This window comes from Pan troglodytes, chromosome 4 (genome assembly GCF_028858775.2).
Source record: "Pan troglodytes isolate AG18354 chromosome 4, NHGRI_mPanTro3-v2.0_pri, whole genome shotgun sequence".
Lineage (NCBI taxonomy): Eukaryota > Metazoa > Chordata > Mammalia > Primates > Hominidae > Pan > Pan troglodytes.
The window spans coordinates 112,856,323-112,877,925 of NC_072402.2; the positions used below are offsets into that span (position 1 = coordinate 112,856,323).

Sequence of the window (21,603 nt, forward strand, 5' to 3'; positions counted from 1 at the left end):
AATCCTTTACTATTTAATATAAGAAATAGCTCACAGTTTCAAAAGCACTTTTGAGATTTTCCCCCCCATTTTTTATTACAAATTAAAGGTTTTACACTTAAAAATGCAAGTAGATTTTCATACACAAGTCACTAAGTTATAAGGAGTAAGAACTTTGAAAAACTCAACCATAGGTTTTTAAAATCTATATACATCAGAAAGAAGTGAAGATATCAAAAGATCAGTTTCTTTCCAGGCACACAGCAGGGCAAACAATACATAAATTTCTTTTGAGCAATATTAAAGAAATTACTCAGAATGTTTAAGAAATGCAAATTCTACTTCAGATAACATATAACCATTATATCACAAACTACAAAATATTAGGCTGTAATTACTTTTATTCATTGTACAATTTTAGCCAAATGCAACAAAAATATGTTTCGCAGTCAAACCTTTTAAGCAATTATGGATTTATGACACTAAAGCACAAAAAAGCTTTTTAACTTTAACCATTTCAATCTTAAAGAGTATATCTGAGATAACCTTTCTTTAATCAGAGTTATCATTACAAACATGCATTTATTGTATTATATCACACTGGATTGTAATAGAATAAACCACAATATTGCCCTCCTTTGGTGGGGATGTTTAGCCCCATAGTAAGTAACTCCAGCCAACTAGGCCTTAAGTTCTTATACCTGCTTTTAAAGTTATTTCCTTTCTGTCAAGTTCTAGACTTAATAATTTATTTCATAACATTAAGTACATAAAAGTTTCATAACATTAAGTTAAAATAACATTCTAACTTAATAAAAACTTCACTTACCTTGGGTCTAAAGTTAGTAGTTGGACCAACATACTCATGTTGAGCTTTTATAGTACCCCAAGGATGATGAATTTTGAAGCATTCATTGCAGTAACTTGCACTACAGTCCATGCAGCTTTTTGTGGATTCTTGAGGTGGTGGTTTACAAAGGTCACACATAATGGCTGTGGCTGCCCTAGCTGCTTGACGATATCTTTCCACAATAGTTTCCAAAGTGAAGTTTCGAAACAGACCATTGATTCCTCGTTCTCCAAGATCCACATCATGCTCACAGCCAGGGCAAGGGAAAACAGTTGTCCTCGGGGTCAATGAATTGCGCTTCCAGCCTGTGTAATTAGTAAGTCTTTGTTTAGTTACAGCTGTAGGAAAATGATTAGAATGAAGAAAAGAGGAGTCATGTCTTAGAGACATATCTACAAATGTATCACAAAAACAGTATCCGAAGTGGCTCCACGTGAAATTTGTATTGTGAAAATGTTTTTAAAAATTTTTCCTTAGTATACAAAAAAAAAAGCCCAAGTTATCAAATCAAATAGCAAATCAAAAAAGAAAATATTCTATAGTAAACCCACATAGAACCCATATTAAATCAAACATAGATATAAAGATAAAACACGTAATACAATACTACATGGGGTTAAGATCTTTTAAAATTATATAATTAGCATTTATAGTTACTTTTATACACCATATCCAAAGACATTTAAAAGAACGGTCTTTGCTGACTGACAGGAAATGAATCGATACATAAAAGAGCAGGGGTCCCTAGCACAAAGCCCATGAAGAGGCCCAGGCAGATCCATGAACTATTTGAAATTGTGCACAAAATATTCCATCTATATACATATACATATTTACTGGTAAAAACCCACAGCTTTTATCAGATTTTCAAAAGAATATGTGATGTGACCACAAAATTTTTAACAACACTACAATAGAAGCTTTCCCACGTAGTATTGTTTTATCTGGAAAAATTCAGTAGGGAAGACCATTAGTTAATTGAGTGCAATCTATAGAAGAGTGAAAAATTCATTCATAGACCTATAATTTAGTGATTTTTAAGAGGGACCAACCATTTAATATCTTCTTATGACCTGAAACAAAGAATCATTAAGATTACTTAACTCAGTAAGCCAAAAGTTACCCCAAAAACACTATAAATAATTTTACAACATATATAAAACAATGAATGACCTTAAACATCACATTTTTGTTCAGTATTATCCCAATTTTAATAAATCAAGAAACCAATGCATGACAGTCCTTACCCACTGGTTCACAGGAATCCAGGGTTGTCCATTTACCACAGGTGCATGCATACCACATTCCCTCATTTGTAAATCTGTTCTTTTTTTTTCTTTTTTTTTTTCAGATGGAGTCTCACTCTGTCGCCTAGGCTGGAGTGTGATCTCGGCTCACTGCAACCTCTGCCTCCCGGGTTCAAGCAATTCTCTGCCTCAGCCTGCCGAGTAGCTGGGATTACAGGCGCCCACCACTACACCTAGCTAATTTTTATATTTTTAGTAGAGATGGGGTTTCACCATCTTGGCCAGGCTGGTCTTGAACTCCTGACCCCGTGATCCACCTGTCTTGGCTTCCCAAAGTGCTGGGATTACAGGCGTGAGCCACCGCGCCCGGCCGTAAATCTGTTCTTAAGAGTATGTAGTCTTAGTTGCCCCAAAAATAACTCCCTTAACATAAACACAAACTTCTTAACCTACACCTTCTTTCATACTACCATGTATCCAATACCAAAAATGAATGGCTGAATTTGGTATACCACATTACAAAAGGTCTTTAAACAGTTACATCAATATACCCTTTGCATATAACTGTCATCACTCAAAAGAATATCTTAAAAGATGTCTGACATGATATCAGTTCAGGTAAAATTTAGCAATCAGCCCCTAGTATTACTTATTGGAAGTGATGTTAATAGCATGCTATATGGCATTGGGCCCCAAAATCTACTTATACAACAAACATGCAGAATATTTTTAATATCTTCATTTAAAGATATTTTAACCTTTACATTTTTAAACATTAATGCATACAAAAAAGCTGCCCCATAAAAATTTGAAAATCCTAAAATATATTCAGGTAATAATTCTAAAAGCATGCAATACAATCCAAACTCTTTCACACCACAGCAGGCATATCATGAAATAAGCAGCAAAGCTACTTTTAAATCACATGCCAATGAAAATTTCATTTAGGAAAGAAAACAAGCCAAACAATTCTGGAAATGGTATGGTGCAGTGGTCAAGTTTAAACAAATAGAAATTCATATATAATTGCAGGTTTCCACACATGAAATAGGTGATGAAAATTTAGATAAATAGAAAACTAATCTCAAAAGTGTTAAAAAAATGAGTTATTTTTGGTTTTATGAAGATTATGACCAATTAAAGTAATGGGATAATGAAAAGTAAATAATGACAACAAAATCAAGCTTTAACATGTATGCTGGTGACACCCAGAATTGGGTCCTCAGAAATTTGAAAAAAAAAAAAAAAAAAAGTTTCATCCCTTTTCTGTATACCTCTGCTAATGTGTTTTTACAGTGTAAAAAAAAAAAAAAAAAAAAGGTGTGAAACACTAAACTTAGACATTAAATTAAGACGTAATTTTTCACAACTCATTCAAATAGATATCTTGGCTATCTTTCTAAACAGATCTTGAAAGCTCTTTTTTTTGAGATGGAGTCTTGCTCTGTCATCCAGGCTGGAGTGCAGTGGCGCGATCTCGGCTCACTGCAAGCTCCGCCTCCCGGGTTCACGCCATTCTCCTGCCTCAGCCTCCCGAGTAGCTGGGACTACAGGTGCCCGCCACCACGCACGGCTAATTTTTTGTATTTTTTAGTAGAGATGGGGTTTCACCATGTTAGCCAGGATGGTCTCGATCTCCTGACCTCGTGATCCACCCGCCTCGGCCTCCCAAAGTGCTGGGATTACAGGCTTCAGCCACCGCGCCTGACCCAATGTGCTTAAATATTTCTTACAAATGCTAAAGAACTTTTATTTCATCTGTCTTATATTTCTTTCATTGTTTTCATAAAAACAAACAGTAGATGTTCAGAGCAATAAAGAAAATGAGAATCTTAGGATATTCTGGGAGGTAATATCCTTAATGAAAAAATCAAGGCAATGGAATTAAGAACAAAACGGAAGAGTCAACTTTCTACTTTCCATGGCTGTGTCATCTGATACAGTAGCCATTAGCCGCATGTGACTTTTAAAATTTAATTAAAATTAAATAAAATTTAATCATCACTTATTTGGTTACCATAGCCATATTTCAAATTCTCAAGAGACACATGTAGCTAATGGCTACTATATTATATGACACAGGGTTGAACATTTCCATTATAGTACAAAGTTCTACTGCATAGTATTGCTCAATTGCATTAGACAATGAAAAAGAAAAACAGAGGGATCATCACGAACTAGATTGAAGGACTATAACTAGACAAAGGACTAGATTGCAGCTCTGACAGAGCATCATGTGGAGGCTAGCACTGTGAAATTTTGCTCCAGAACGACTACAGAAATAGGAAAGCTGAGAGGACCCACAGACCCCCTGAAGGAAGCAGACTGCTCCTACAGGACTTGGGAGACACGCTAAATACTGCGAGGGCCCAAACTGTGGAAGTGGGAAAGGGAGATTGTCTGCCCCTGAACACACCTCCACTGGGGAAACTGAAGACCTGGATAACGGGAGATTTTGACCTTACCTGGAGCTGAGTCAATTTAGAGAGCTGAGTGAAATACAAGCGTAGAGGAAGCAGTGGGAAAACCCCTGGAAGCTCACTGGGCCCCCATCAAGTCGTTTTTGCCTGGCCTCACAGGGGTCCTTCCGGAGAACGGCCAGAGGCTCTGGGAAAAGGCCACAGGGAGAAGGAAACCTCCAGCTAAAGTCTGTAACAATTTGAACTGATGGAGAAGCCTCCCGGCCAGAACTTGGGGGAGGGTGTAAATCCAGTGTGCAGACTCCACAGGCGGGAGAAGGAAAGCCATACTTGCTTTTGCAGCTGGGAGGCGAGTAGACTGGGGCAAGTTCTCATCCCTGCTCACCCACTGCCTGGAAACAAACTTGGTACTGTTATTGGGGGCACAGTGGAAGTGGGACTAGCCCTTTGGACTGTGTGGGAGCTGGGTGAGGCCTGTGACTGCCGGCTTTCCTTCACTTCGCTGACAACCTGCATGACACAGCAGAGGTGGCCATAATCCTCCTAGGAACATAACTCTATTGACCTGGAAACCTCATCCCCCAATCCCCACAGCAGCTGCAGCAAGAGCTGCTCAAGGAGAGTCTGAGCTCAGACACGCCTCGCCCTGCCCCCACCCAGTGGTCTTTCCCTACCTACCCTGGTAACTGAAGACAAAGGGCATATAATCTTGGGAGTTCTAGGGCCCTGCACACTGCCTGTTCCTCCCCATACCACCACAGTTGATGCTCTTTGGAAAGTGCCACCTCCTGGCAGGAGGCCAACCAGCACAAATATAGTGCATTAAACCACCAAAGCTAAGAAGCCTCAAAGAGTCCATTTCACTGCCTGCCACCTCCATCAGAACAGGTGCTGGTGGTATCCATGGCTGAAAGACCCAAAGATGGTTCACATCACAGGACTCTGGGCAGACAACACCCAATACCAGCCCAGAGCCTGGTATACTTGCTGGGTGGATAGATCCAGAAGAGAGAACAATCACTACAACTCGACTCCCAGGAAGGCACATCCATAGGAAATGGGGAAGAGTACTACATCAAAAACAACCCGTGGGACAAAAGGAACTGAACAGCAACCTTGAGCCCTAACATTTCCTCTGACAGAGCCTACCGAAATGGGAAGGAACTAGGAAACCACCTCTGGTAATATGACAGAACAAGGTTAACACCAGCAAAAATCACACTAGCTCACCAGCAAGGGACCCAAACAAGAAGAAATCCTTGATTTACCTGAAAAAGAATCTGGGAGGTTACTAAGCTAATCGAGGAGACACCAGAAAAAGGCAAAGCCCGATGTAAGGCAATCCAAAAAATGATACAAGAAGTGAAGGAAGAAATGTTCAAGGAAATAGATAGCATAAATAAAAAACAATGAAAACTTCAGGAAATACTGGACACACTAATAGAAATGCAAAATGCTCTGGAAAGTCTTAGTAACAGAATTGAACAAGCAGAAGAAAGAAATTCAGAGCTCGAAGACAAAGTCTTCCAACTAACCCAATCCAAAAAAGACAAAGAAGAAAGAATAAGAAAATATGAACAAAGCCCCCAAGAAGCCTGGGATTACGTTAAATGACCCACCCTAAGAATAATCAGTGTTCCTGAGGAAGAAGAGAAATCTAAAAGTTTGGAAAACATATTTGGGGGAATAATCGAGGAAAACTTCCCCAGCCTTGCTAGAGACCTAGATATCCAAATACAAAAAGCACAAAGAACACCTGGGAAATTCATCGCAAAAAGATCACTGCCTAGGAACACTGTCGTCAGGTTACCAGTTAAGACAAAGGAAGAATCTTAAGAGCTGTGACACAAAAGTACCAGGTAACCTAGCGAAAACCTATCAGATTAACAGCAGATTTCTCAGCAGAAACCCTACAGGCTAGAAGGGATTGGGGCCCTATCTTCAGCCTCCTAAAAAAAATTATCAGCCAAGAATTTTATATGCAGCAAAACTAAGCTTCATTTGTGAAGGAAAGATAAGAGTCTTTTTCAGACAAACAAATGCTGAGAGAAGTCACCACTACCAAGCCTCCTCTAAAAGAACTGCTAAAAGGAGCTCTAAATCTTGAAACAAATCCTGGAAACGCATCAAAACAGAACCTCTTTAAAGCATAAAACACACAGGACCTATAAAACAAAAATAAGATTTAAAAAACAAACAAACAAAAAAACAAGGTATACAGGCAAAAAAAAATAGCACAGTAAATGAAATGGTACCTCATATCTCAATACCAACTGAATGTAAATGGCTTAAATGCTCCACTTAAAAAAAGACAAAGAATTGCAGAATAAGTAAGAATTCACCAACCAACTATCTGCTGCCTTCAAGAGACTCACCTAACACATAAGGATTCACAAAAACTTAAGGTAAAGGGGTGGAAAAAGACATTTCATGTGAATGGACACCAAAAGCCAGCAGGAGTAGGTATTCTTATATCAGACAAAACAAACTTTAAGGCAAACCAGTTTAAAAAGACAAAGAAGGACATTAAATAATGATAAAAGGCCTTGTCCAACAGGAAAATATCACAATCCTAAACATATATATACCTAACACAGGGGCTCCCAAATTTATAAAACAATTACTAACAGACCTAAGAAATGAGATAGACAGCAACATAGTAATACTGGGAGGTATCAATACACCACTGACAGCCCTACACAGGTCATCAAGACAGAAAGCCAACAAAGAAACAATGAATTTTTTTTTCTTTGAGATGGAGTCATGCTCTGTCACCCAGGCTGGAGTGCAGTGGCATGATCTCAGCTCACTGCAATCTCCATCTCGTAGGTTCAAGAGATTCTCCTGCCTCAGCCTCCCGAGTAGCTGGGATTACAGGTGGGTGCCACCAGGCCCAGCTAATTTTTGTACTTTTAGCAGAGACAGGGTTTCACCATGTTGTCCAGGCTGGTCTCGAACTCCTGACCTCAGGTGATCCTCCCACCTTGGCCTCCCAAAGTGCCGGGCCACCATACCCGGCCAGAAACAATGGATTTAAACTATTCCTTGGAACAAATGGACCTAACAGTTACATGCACAACATTCCATCCAACAACCACAGAATATACATTCTATTCAACAGCACATAGAACTTTCTCCAAGACAGACCATATGATAGGCCACAAAATGAGCCTCAATAAATTTAAAAATATTGAAATTATATCAGGCACTCTCTCAGACCACAGTGGAATAAAACTGGAAATCAACTCCACAAGGAAACTTCAAAACCATGCAAATACATGGAAATTAAATAACCTGCTCCTGAATGAGCACAGAGTCAAAAAAACATGAAATTAAGATGAAATTTAAAAATTCTTCAAGCTGCATGACAACAGTGACACAACCTATCAAAACCTCTGGAACACAGCAAAGGCAGTGCTAAGACGAAAGTTCACAGCCCTAAACGCCTACATCAAAAAGTCTGAAAGAGCACCAAGAGACAATCTAAGGACACCCCTCTAGAAACCAGAAAAGCAAGAACAAACCAAACCCAAACCTAGCAGAAGAAAGGAAATAAGCAAGATCAGAGCAGAACTAAATGAAATTGAAACAAATGAAAAAAAAAAAAACCCACAAAAGATAAATCAAACAAAAAGCTGATTCTTCGAAGATAAATAAAATTGATACACCATTAGCAAAATTAACTAAGAAGAGAGAAAATCCAAATAAGCTCAATAAGAAATGAATCAGGAGATATTACAACTGACACCACAGAAATACAAAAGATCATTCAAGGCTGCTATGACTACCTTTATGTGCATAAACCAGAAAACCTAGAAGAGACAGATAAATTATTGGAAAGATACAACCTTCTTAGCTTAAATCAGGAAGAATTAGATACCCTGAACAGACTAGTAACAAGCACCAAGATTGAAATGGCAATTTAAAAATTATCAACAAAAAAAGTCCAGGACCAGATGGATTCACAGCAGAATTCGACCAGACATTCAAAGAACAATTGGTACTAATCACATTGACACTATTCCATGAGATAGAGAAAGAGGAACCCTCCCTAACTCATTCTATGAAGCCAGTATCACCCTAATACCAAAACCAGGAAAGGACATAACAAAAGAAAACTACAGACCAGGCTGGGTGTGGTGGCTCACGATTGTAATCCCAGCACTTTGGAAGGCTGAGGCAGGCAGATCCCCTGAGGTCAGGAGTTGGACACCAGCCTGACCAACAAGGAAGAAACCTCGTCTCTACTAAAAATACAAAAAAAAAAAAAAAAATTAGCTGGGCATGGTGGCACATGCCTGTAATCCCAGCTACTCGGGAGGCTGAGGCAGGAGAATCACCTGAACCTGGGAGGCGGAGGTTGTGGTGAGCCAAGATCGTGCTGTTGCACTTCAGCCTGGGCAACAAGAGCAAAACACTGTTTAAAAAAATAATTAGCCAGGTGTGGTGGCGTGAACCTGTAATCTCAGCTACTCAGGAGGCTGAGACAGGAAAATCGCTTGAACCGGGGAGGCACAGGTTGCAGTGAGCCGAGATCGCACCACTGCACTTCAGCCTGGGCAACAAAGAGCGAAACTCCGTCTCAAAAATAAAAATAAAAATAAACTACGGACCAATATCCCTGATGAACACAGAAGCTAAAATCCTTAACAAAATACTAGCTAACTAAATCCAACAACATATCAAAAAGATAATCCACCATGATCAAGTGGGTTTCATACCAGGGATGCAGGGATGGTTTAACATATGCAAGTCAATAAATGTGATACACCACATAAACAGAATTAAAAACAAAAATCACATGCTCATCTCAACAGATGCTAAAAAGGCATTTGACAAAATCTAGCATCCCTTTATGATTAAAACTCTCAGCAAAATCAGCATACAAGGAACATACCTCAATATAATAAAACCCATCTATGACAAACCCACAGCCAACATAATACTGAATGGGGAAGAGTTGAAAGCATTTCTTCTGATAACTGGAACAAGACAAGGATGCCCACTCTTACCACCCTTCTTCAATATAGTACTGGAAGTCCTAGCCAGAGCAATCAGACATAAAGGGCAACCAAATCGGTAAAAAGGAAGTCAAACTATCACTGTTTGCTGATGACATGATTTTTTACCTCGAAAACCCTAAAGCCTCCTCCAGAAAGCTCCTAAAATGGATAAAAAAAATTCAGCAAAGTTTCAGGATACAATATTAATGTACACAAATCAGTAGCTCTTCTGTACACCAACAGCGACCAAGCTGAGAATCAAATCAATAACTCAACCACTTTTACAATAGCTGCAAAAAAACCCCCAAAACCAAAAAACTTAGGAATATACTCAACCAAGGAAGTGAAGGACTTCTACAAGGAAAACTACAAAACACTGCTGAAAGAAATCATAGAAGACACCAAAAAATGGAAACACATCCCATGCTCATGGATAGGTAGAATCAATATTGTGAAAATGACCATACTGCCATGAGCAATCTACAAATTCCATGCAATCCCCATCAAAATACCACTATCATTCATCACAAATTAAAAAAAAAATTCTAAAATTCATATGGAACCAAAAAAGAGCCCGCATAGCCAAAGCAAGACTAATAAGCAAAAAGAACAAATCTGAAGGCATCACATTGCCTAATTTCAAACTATACTGTGAGGCCATAGTCACTGAAACAGTATGGTACTGGTATAAAAATAGGCACATAGACCAATGGAACAGAATAGAGAACCCAGAAATAACCCAAATACTTACAGCCAACTGATCTTCAACAAAGCAAACAAAAACATAACAGTGGGTAAAGGACATCCTTTTCAACAAATGGTGCTGGGATAATTGGCTAGCCACATGTAGGAGAATGAAACTGGATCCTCATCTCTCACCTTATACAAAAATCAACTCAAGATGGATTAAAGACTTAAACCGAAGACCTGAAACTATAAAAATTCTAGAAGATAACATTGAAAAAACCATTCTGGACTTTGGCTTAGGCAAGGAGTTCATGACCAAGAAGCCAAAAGCAAATGCAATAAAAACAAAGACAAATTGCTGGGACTTAATTAAACTAAAGAGCTTTTCCATGGCAAAAGGAATAGTCAGCAGAGTAAACAGACAACCCACAGAGTGGGAAAAAATCTTCAAAATCTATACATCTGACAAAGGACTAATATCCAGAATCTACAATGAACTCAAACAAATCAATAAGAAAAAACAATCCCATCAAAAAGTGGGCTAAGGACATGAATAGACAATTCTCAAAAGAAGACATACAAGTGGTCAACAAACCTATTTCAAAATGCTCAGTATCACTATATGATCAAGGAGATGCAAATCAAAACCACAATGTGATACCACCTTACTCCTGCAAGAATGGCCATAATAAAAAAAAAAACCAGTAGATGTTGGCGTGGATGCAGAGAACAAGGAACACTTCTACACTGCTGGTGGGAATGTAAACTAGTACAGCCACTACAGAAAAGAGTGTGGAGATTCCTTAAAGAACTAAAAGTAGAGGCCAGGCACAGTGGCTCACAGCTGTAATCCCAACATTTTGGGAGGCTGGGGTGGGTGGATCACCTGAGGTCAGGAGATCAAGACCAGCCTGACTGACATGGTGAAACCCCCATCTCTAGTAAAAATAGAAAAATTAGCCAGATGTGGTGGTGCTCACTTGTAATCCCAGCTACTTAGGGGGCTGAGGCAGGATAATTGCTTGAACCTGGTGGGCGGAGGTTGCAGTGAGCCGAGATCACGCCATTGCACTCCAGCCTGAGCGACAACAGCAAAACTCTATCTCAAAAAAAAAAGTACTAAAAGTGGAACTACCATTTGATCCAGCAGTCCCACTAGTGGGTATCTACCCAGAGGAAAAGAAGTCATTATACAAAAAAAGATACTTGCACACATATGTTTATGGCAGCACAAGTAGCAGTTGCAAAAACGTGGAAAAAACCCAAATGCCTATGAATTGAGAAGAAACTGTGGTATATATACACGACAGAATACTACTCAGCCATAAAATGGAGTGAATTAATGGCATTCACAGTGACCTCGATGAGATTGGAGACTATTATTCTTAGTGAAGTAACTCAGGAATGGAAAACCAAACATCATATGGTCTCACTCGTAAGTGGGAGCTAAGCTATGAGGATGCAAAGGCATAAGAATAACACAATGGACTCTGGGGACTCAGGCAGAAAGGGTGGGAAGCGGGTGAGGGACAAAAGACTACAAATAGGGTGCAGTGGATACTGCTCGGGTGATGGGTGCACCAAAATCTCACAAATCACCACTGAAGAACTTACTCATGTAACCAAACACCACCTGTACCCCAATAAACTATGGAAATAAAAAAATTTAAAAAATAAAAGAAAGAAAGAAAAGTAATGATGGCTTGGAAAGGTAAGGAAGTAATGTAGACCAAGAAATGCAATTTTATACATCAAACTGAATCTGTGGGGACAATAATATTTGCAAATTATATACCAGCACCTTACAGAATCTATTCTTTTTCCCACAAATCTTTCCTTTGAAGGTAGATTAAAAAGTCAGCATAATTTTAAAATAAAGACTCTAAAAATTTTCAAATTGGTTTATAGCAAATCCCCTAAAAAAGTCAGCTTTCAGTCATTTGTTTAACCATTTAAATATCACAGAGAAAATAAAGTATTTCAAAACAAAGAGAAGAGAGTCAGTTCATAACTAACAGGTTCCAAACCTCTGCCGGTTGCATCCTCTCCCGTATTCTGGCTGCGACTTCCCCATCACTATCCCTGGACAGTTCATGAACTACCTCTCCCAATGGTGGACACTACTGTTGGGCTTTTGGTGTTTGGCAGTGGCCTGATATCTTATGCTGCCACCTTAATGCTTCTTTTGGTACATTCTGACTATTTGACGCCTATGAGTTACATTTACCTTTTGGGTATTATATCAGCATTCTTCACCCTGTAAAATTTATTTCTCTCAACTACCCTCTGAACCAAAAATGGGTAGTAGCTTTTTTAAAGCAAACTGGTCCTATCTTTCCTTCTAATTACTAAATTTCAACACTTAAAATTTATATTCTCAAAAACCTGTAAGAAAAAGAATTACACGTGGCTTCTAATTGTGGCTGTAAGATTTTTAAATCAAGAAATGCAGAAGAAAGAGAGAAAGACAGAAAGGGGATAAATTTCAGGTGTTAAGTATTCTCCCATGAAATAGATGGTGGTATCACCAGCATTCCATTAAAAAGCAGTCAATGTTATTTTTAAAGGTCAACTGGAGTAAAAATAAATTTTAATAAGATAGGTTGCCCCATCTTTTACATAGAATCAAATATTTCAGAAAGTCTAATAAAGGAGTGTACATTTACCCACAAGTGGGTAAGACCTCAATGCTAAAACTCTGATGCCAAGTACTTTAAAACATCAACAAAGAAAAGACTCTATATGTATAAAACGAGCAAAGATATCATTAAATAGAAAAATAATCAATACCTTTAATCAAATTTTTCAATACATAAGAAAGCATTAGCTTATTTAACCTTTAAATGTAGCAATATCAAGCTTTGTTCACTAAGTAAATGTAAAGGATTTTTTAAGATATCATAAACAAAAAACAAAAGCGGTATAAATCATTTTCTTCAAAAATATCTTGTCATGTATATTGACAAAATGCAAGCACCAATAATCAGTGTTTTCTTTTAAAAACATCAGAACTTGCTTGGAAATTTAGTCCTGTTGACCTTTAAGTCGTTTCAGCCCAATTTGTTCACTCTCTACACAATTTTGAAGACTTGACCACTGATGTTTAAGAATCTTACACAAGATTATTTAATTTAAATCTAACACTATATTGCCTGCGGCCACAAAAGCAATAAAACATTTTCTACCTCTCCACCCCACAGATCTCCGTTGTGATGCTGTGAACAATGAACAGAAAGCTGGATTTAGAATTTAATTTCAAAGAGAAGATTCACAACTTGTTAACAAAAGAGAAAGCGGTAACTGTGTCCTGAAAATAATACAATTATTGAATTAACAGTAAAAATGTGTTTTTCCTGGTACACATAGTATTTATGAAGCCAGTAGCATAAAACATACATCAAGCAATCTTATTATAATCATTGTGGGTATAGCACTTAAGAGACAATACTTTGTCCTATATAGATTTGTATTTTTAAACAATCATACTTAAGGTAAATGTTGCAAATACAAAGTGAAATCAAACATCTTTTGTTTGACTTTTTACTGACCTAATAACTGTTAAAAAAAAAAAAAAAAAAAACTAAAATGAACATATTCAGTTTAGACAACCAGAAAATACAAAATGGGGGAAAGCTTACTGTATACTTTATGATCAAAAGTATACAGTAATATGGCTTTTATTTGTACATAATTTAATATGCTACTGTGTTATGCACACAAATCTTACCCTCCTTTCAAGGTACCCTTTAAAAAAAACTGTCAAAAATCTAATGCAAAATAATCCAAAAGAAATATATGAGCCAAAATTACAATATACATAAGTTTAAATTTTCCAGTAGCCATATTAAAAAAATTGAAATTAATTTTAATGTTATTTAACCCACTATATCCAAAACACTATGATTTCAAAATATAAACAATATAACAATTATTAAAGATCATTTCACAGTCTTTTTTATTCTGTGTATTTTAACTCACAGCATATCTCAATTCTGACTAGCCACATTTCAACCACTTAATAGCCACATGTGGCTAGTGGCTACCATACTGGACAATCCGGGTTTAATTAATCCCTTTATTAGACCAGTGGCAAAACTAGACCGGGTGCGGTGAATAACGCCTGTAATCCCAGCACTTTGGAAGGCCAAGGCACAAAGACTGCTTGAAGCCAGGAGTCTGAAACCAGCCTAGGCAACAAAGTGAGACCTTCATCTCCACAAAAAAATTTTTTTAATTAGCAGGGTGCGAGTGAGTAGCATGCACCTCTAGTCTCCGGTATGTAGGAGGCTGAGGCAGGAGGATCACTTGAGCCTCAGAGTTAGAGGTTACAGTGAGCTATGATCAAGCCATTGCACTCCAGCCCAGGTAACAAACAGAGTGAGACCCTGTCTCAAATAAATGTCTAAAGGATAAAAACTTAAGAAGAAAGCTGTCAGAAAAAAAGGAATATTACTCATGAATCTACCAAAAAAAGAATTATATGCAAATGCCCAATAAATAGATGGCAAGTAACATCACATTTGCACTGCAATGACTTCTACTAGTTTAAAACTGGTGAAGGACAATCCTAAAATTTGCATTAAAACCTCCAGGAATGATTTCCATACTTGCAGCATTCTCACCCTTTGGGTGCTCTCTCTTTGTTAACTTGATCTGTGTATGTTCGTGATAAAGGACTATGCTCTAGTAATTACAGCTGTTATAAAGCTTTGCACAATGCTAAGGGGTGTGTGTCTTTAAAAAAAAAAAGAAAGAAAGAAAGTGGGTCTATCTTGCTCATTGTTCTTAACCATTTAGCCATATCTGGTAACCAGCAGGTGCTCAAATATTTGTTGAATGAATGAATGCCACTGGTATTTAATAAGGCATAGAACTTCAGTGCTGGAGATATGGCATGTGACAGAACAACTGGCTCAACCTACCACCCACAGCAGAAATACCCTCCACAATATTGCAGACAGTGGTCACCCAACCATTGTTTTAAACAAAGTCTTCAGATACTGACGGCCCAAATGCTGCATGGGTCACAGCCAAAGATATGTTTTGGCTGTCCTGCCCTATTGAGCTGGTGTGGTATTTTTAAATAATCTGAATTGAAAATATTTAAAAAACAGATTTCACATGGAAACCACCATCAAGTTTTTGTGAAAAACCAATAAATCTGACAATCTGGCATCTTCAACTCTGACACTGCCAAGTGGTTACTGCCCCCTTTAACAAGGCATCCGTTTCAGTCTCCACAGTCCCAAACCACACCCTACTTCTCCAATAAGGAGTCCTAAAATCAGTTGGCTGCTGTCACTTTGGGCTGATGGTTTTCTTACAGTAGTTGAGCTAAAGGGAAAATCAAATATTTATTGTCTCCATATTTACAGCGAAAAACTAAAATGAAGGAGAGTCCTATATTTACTATGCCTGGGGCTCTCTTCATTAATGCACCTGTTTGGCCCTGCAGCATCTAAATTTGACACCTGATGTAAACACATTTAGTGGCAGAAGTCTGATATACTTAGCCCATTTCATTTCTGGACAGCCTTAGTGGGGTGTGTGTGTGTGTGTGTCTTCTTTCATGCTAAGTTAAATCTGCTTTCCTATTCCATCTACTCATTGACCTGGAACCTCTGCTAGAGATATCCAGCATACTCGTTCTATCCATAAGAAAACTATCATATTCTGCAGTCATCCCTCCTCATCTCCTATAATTGTTCTTTACAGAGAAAATTTTCAAACTCCACCATTCTAAGTTTCCCCTCTCAGGACATAATCTAACTTCATAGGGTTCTTCCTAAAGAAGAGGGAGAAACATTCCAGTAATTCTATTTCGGATCTAGACAGTGAAATGTATGGTGTAATGGAGCTCATATTCCGAAAGACAAATGCCATTATTACTGAATATAAGCCATTGTGGCACGCTCTGTACAAATCCTGTGGCAGAGGTTTCTCATTCAACATCCATTCAACAAATATTTATTAAGCATCTACAGAGTACCATGCCAGGTAAATTCCTGAAAACAGAAAATCATTCATCTTGTTCTTCATATGAATCACATAAAAAACTAGCCAAATCTTAACATTAAAAGCCTACAAAATTTTGTGAAATATGTATATAAGTGCAATCTAATTATAAGTAGAAATATCTAGTACATAACTAAAATTTTATTTGTTTGTGCTAAATATTAATATACAAAAAGTTTTCTTTGGTCAATCAAGCATGGGTTCCCAATTAGCCAATGAAGATCTACCAGCAGAATATCAAGTTTTATCTAGTACGACTGATTTCAAGCGATGCTGTCTTTCCCTCCTCAGTGCGCCAGATTGGCAGCAAGGGAGGAAACATAAAGGTGATGACTTCACAATGATCATGACCCTTTATAACTTCATACTCTCTGAGCTTTCTGTTTGCCTGATGCGATGCTGCTTGTTTTTTTGTATATACATACAATTTCCATATGTGCAAAACATCATCCATGTAACTAGTGATTGCCATTTTGCCATTTAAAAAAAAAAAACATGTTTTAAAAACAGCATATCTACTCTTCTCCACTCTCTGATGCAGCACACATAAGCATCACCCAAGGAGACTCCCTATCACAGACAGACCAAAAGAAGATAACATTCTCTAAAATATAACTTAGATTTATTTCTGAAAAGTATTTTTTTTACAAGATTAAAAACTTACTCCCATACTTTAAGAGGGAGAAACTGACAGAGTGAACAAAAAGATTAAACTTGAAACCTCAAAGCCCAAAATGGGAAGCGCCACTCTGAAGTCTGATACTTAGGACCACCACTGACTCTCCTCCATAAGGACATGCCTAACATGAGACTGTGCTGTTTCCACTCACTTTGGTCCTTGCAGCTGACTTCTGTACTAGTATTTGGCCCTGAATTTCAGTGTCTCCAATGATTTCAAATTAATTTTGTTCTACATGAATCCTGAAATGTCTGTCCAGAAGAAAAAGTAACATTATCCCAACAAGAAACAATTTAAACATTGGCCATGTAATAAAGATATATGTACTGTACGTCAATTTCATTTTCTATACATTACCACAGAATTCTACTACTATTTATGACGTTCGAAATCCTTCTTTTAAAAATAGACAAAAATGGATAGAGAGGATGGACGCAGTGGCTCATGCCCATAATCCCAGCACTTTAGGGGGCCAAGGTGGGCAGACTGCTTGAGCCCAGGAATTTGAGACCAGCCTGGGCAACATGGTGAAACAAAAATATACAAAAATTAACTGGGCGTGGTGGCACCTGCTTGTAGTCCCAGCTACTCAGGAGGCTGAGGTGGGAGGATCACTTGAGCCCAGGAGAGGGAGGCTGCAGTAAGCCAATATTGGACCACTGCACTTCAGCCTGAGAGACAGGGAGAGACTCTGTCTCAAAAAAAAAAAAAAAAAAAAAAAAAAAAAAAAGATGAGGGATAAAGAAAAGAAAACCCTCAAATGGGACCAGATGGGACAAAATGACAAAAAATAATTCCCTTAAAAGTTATCTAGGACTAGCCATTAGGTAGTTCCACTCCTTAACTCTGCAGTATTTATTTTCCTATTACCAAATATGAATGTTTTCCTAGTTAGTATTTCAGTAGTCCATTATTCTATGTATCAAGTACATCGCACAGTCAGAATAATTCCTAAAGACAAACATAGGTTTTTTTTTTTTTGAGACAGAGTTTCACTCTTGTTGCCCAGGCTGGAGTGCAACGGCGCGATCTCGGCTCACTGCAACCTCCGCCTCCCAGGTTCAAGCAATTCTCCTGACTCAGCCTCCCAGGTAGCTGGGATTACAGGCACGCATCACCACACCTAGCTCATTTTGTATTTTTAGTAGAGATGGGGTTTCTCCATGTTGGTCAGGCTGGTCTTGAACTCATGACCTCAGGTGATCCACCCGACACGGCCTCCCAAAGTGCTGGGATTACAGGTGTGAGCCACTGTGCCCAGACTTACAAACACAGTTAATAAGGAGTTTAACACAAAGTTCATGTTCAATATCCAATATCTACTTCAAGTATGTATCAAAAGACGAGAGTTCATTTTGACATTTTAACAGTGGGGGAGGCCCCTTCATAACTACAGTTTTAATTTATTCACCTGGAAAAATTAACTCTCAAGATGACAAAAATAATTTTCCTTCCAGTTACCACTGAATACATATCTATAAGCTTACCCCCACTACCATCCCAGCCCACAGTTCTAACACATACCTGGTCTGTTAATTCGGTCAATTTTATCCATACTAGGGGAGGGGAGCCGAAGTCGAGGACTGCTTTGATTGGAGTTGTCTGATCCCACATCGTTGAATGAATCATCAAGAGTCAGCAGGAGTTCTTTTACACATTTATGACAGATACTATGTTGGCAAGGGAGAATCAATGGGTGGGTAAACAGCTCCTTGCATGCTGGGCAAATGAGCTCCCTTTCGATATTCTTAATGGTAACCTTGAGAGTGAAATAATCCAAGTTAAAGGCTCTTAGTGGGTAAATATATTAACATTCTTATACCTCCTGAATAAGTACATGTGTTTATTTTTCCAAAAAGAATTAAGAAAATGATTTTTTAAATTTTAAATTTATTTTCCCCAATAAAATTTGATACCATCAACTGCCCTCAACACCCATAACCCAGAACTGAAGGAACATGAGACAGTAAAAGGCAAAAATGAAGAGAAAAATTATGTAAAATATTAGGGGTCCATGATATTTTATCAAAAATTATAAAGCCATCATTCGAATCTCCATCACCAGTGAACTGATTTCGGACTTCGGTGAAATCCTAAAAGTAGATCATGTCAATAAAAATTTTGAATACAGCACTAAGAGTAAGACTATATTCTTATTTAGTGAATTAACACTGTGACTGACAAATAACAGGAGCTATTAAACACTAGCTGAGTCAGTATGTTCATGGAAACCTAGTTGGTATCTATTTACAAGCTGAATTATCAGCAATTTTCTACATTAAATGTGACCATTTTTCATTAATGCCTGAGGTTCTCATGCTGTATATCAAAGCAATTATCTTAAAAGCACTTTATGAGTATGTATTAGTCCATTTTCACACTGCTATAAAGAAAATCACCTGAGGCTGGGTAATTTATAAAGAAAAGAGATTTAACTGACTCACAGTTCCACATGGCTAGGGAGTCCTCAAGAAACTTACAATCATGGCAGAAGGGGAAGCAGATCTGTGTTACGTGGTGGCAGGCGAGAGAGAGCAAGAGCAGGGATACTGCCTTACAAAACCATCAGATCTTATGAGAATTCGCTATCACAAGAACAGCATGGGGAAAATCTACCCCTGTGATTCAATGGCCTCCCACCAGGTCTCTCCCTCAACACCTTGGGATTACAATTCAAGATAAGATTTGAACCTAACCATATCATTGTTGCCCTGGCCCCTCCCAAATCTCATGTCCTCACATTTCAAAACCAATCATGCTTCCAAACAGTCCCCCAAAGTCTTAACTCATTTCAGCATTAACTCAAAAGTCCAAGTCCAAAGTCTCATCTGAGATAAGGCAAGTCCCTTCTGCCTAGGGGCCTGGAGAATCAAAAGCAAGTTAGTTACTTCCAGGATACAATGGGTGTACAGGCATTGGATAAATGCTCCCATTCCAAATGGGAAAAATTGGCCAAAACAAAGGGGCTATAGGTCCCATGAAAGTCTGAAACCCAAAAGGACAGTTATTAAGTCATAAAGCTCACAAGTGAGATCTCCTTTGACTCCATGTCTCTCATTAAGGGTATGCTGATCCAAAGGGTGGGTTGCCATGGCCTTGGGCAGCTCCACCCCTGTGGCTTTGCAGGGTACAGCCCACACACCACCTGCTTTCATGGCTGGCATTGAGTATCTGCAGGTTTCCCAGGCGCATGATGAAAGCTGTTGGTGGATCTACCATTCTGGGGTCTGGAGGACCATGGTCCTCTTCTCAGAGCTCCCCTAGGGAGTGCCCCAGTGGGGACTCTGTGTGGCGGCTTATATCTCACATTTCCCCTTTGCACTGCCCTAGCGGAGGTTCTCCATGAGAGCTTCGCCCCTGCAGCAGACTTCTGCCTGGATATCCAGGTGTTTCTGTACATCCTCTGAAATCTAGACAGAGGTTTCCAAACCTCAACTCTTGACTTTTGTGCACTGGTAGGCCCAACACCATGTGTAAGCCACCAAGGCTTGCACCCTCTGAGGCAATGGTCTGAACTGTACCTTGGCCCCTTTTAGCCACAACTGGTACTGGAACAGCTGGGACACAGGGCACCAAGTCCCAGTGATGGCAGCTGCAGCCCATCTGGAGCAGCTGCTGCAAAGATGCTGGCTGCAGTTGGGAAGGCACAGCCGGACCTGCTTGCTCTGCAGAGCCAGCGGGACCCAGGAACAGGCAGGAGCCCTTCTCCCTTCCGAGTGGGTGCGGAGGGAGCCCCATGCTCCTGGGTGCAATTGCAGCCACCCAGCTGTGGACTAGGGCATTCCTATGCTCTCGGGGGCCCAGGATGCCTCTCTTCCCCCACATGCTCAGAAGTGTCTGCTCCTACTGCTTGGCCTCTCCCCATTCCCAGTGCCCACTCTGACTTTGGAGAAAAGCTGTGGCCAAGCCCGGGCACTGACATGACCTGGCCAGGTGTGTGTGTGCTTGAGGAGATGCTGACACACCAGCCCCCTGCCACCTCAGCTCCCTCTGGACTTTGGGTGCTGATGAACGTGGGAGGGAGGCCAAGGGCAGGGCTGAGGGTGACTCAACGTGGTACTGCAGGCGTCCCTCAGCTAAAACAGTCTGGGCACCATGAATGGCAGTGGGAGGGAGATAGGCTCCCGGGAGGAAAGGGACAGGTCCCTGCTGAAACCCCACCTTCAAGCCAGGGATAGCCTGAAGCCTAGGGTCCAGGCTGCCAGTTCCACTGACTGGAGTGAAAACTTACAGTGAATTTTCCAGGCCCACCCATGGCCACCCATGGGCCAATCAGCACACACTTCCTCCCCTCTGAAGCCCATAAAAACCGCAAACTCAGCCAGACTCTGGCAGATGATAGGACGACCTGCCTGCAGGTAAGAGCTACCCACTTGGGTCTCCTCTCCACTGACGGCTGCACACTCGACAAAATGACCTGCCTGCAGAGAGGAGGTACCCACTCCGGGTCTCTTCTCTGCTGAGAGCTGCAGTTGTTGGGAGGAACTGCCTGCAGAAAGCAGCTACCCATGACAGGTCTCCTGAGAGCTATTCTTTTGCTCAATAAAGCACCTCTTCACCTTGTTCACCCTCCAGTTGTCCATGTAGCTCATTCTTCCTGGACAGAGTACAGGAACTCTGGACCTGCCAAATGGCAGGACTAAACAAGCTGTAACACAAACTGCGTTAAATACACCCTGCTGCTCGCCATGTTGTGGGTGACGAGGAGGAGACAAGAGAGGAG

The 21,603-nt window shown here is 39.6% G+C and overlaps 1 protein-coding gene across 9 annotated transcripts in view; it reads right to left on the minus strand.

The window, feature by feature from the left end:
* TRIM36 (tripartite motif containing 36) overlaps window positions 1-21,603 on the minus strand; it is a 55,031-nt gene that overhangs the window by 19,568 nt on the left and 13,860 nt on the right. For 6 of the 9 annotated variants that reach the window (XM_016952756.3, XM_009449495.4, XM_063810113.1 and 3 more), the window contains 2 exon segments: window positions 18,405-18,639; window positions 809-1,134 (listed from right to left, as the gene is read on the minus strand). In XM_016952756.3, coding sequence (XP_016808245.1) covers window positions 809-1,134; window positions 18,405-18,639 — 561 coding nt within the window. 9 annotated transcript variants of the gene reach the window in all.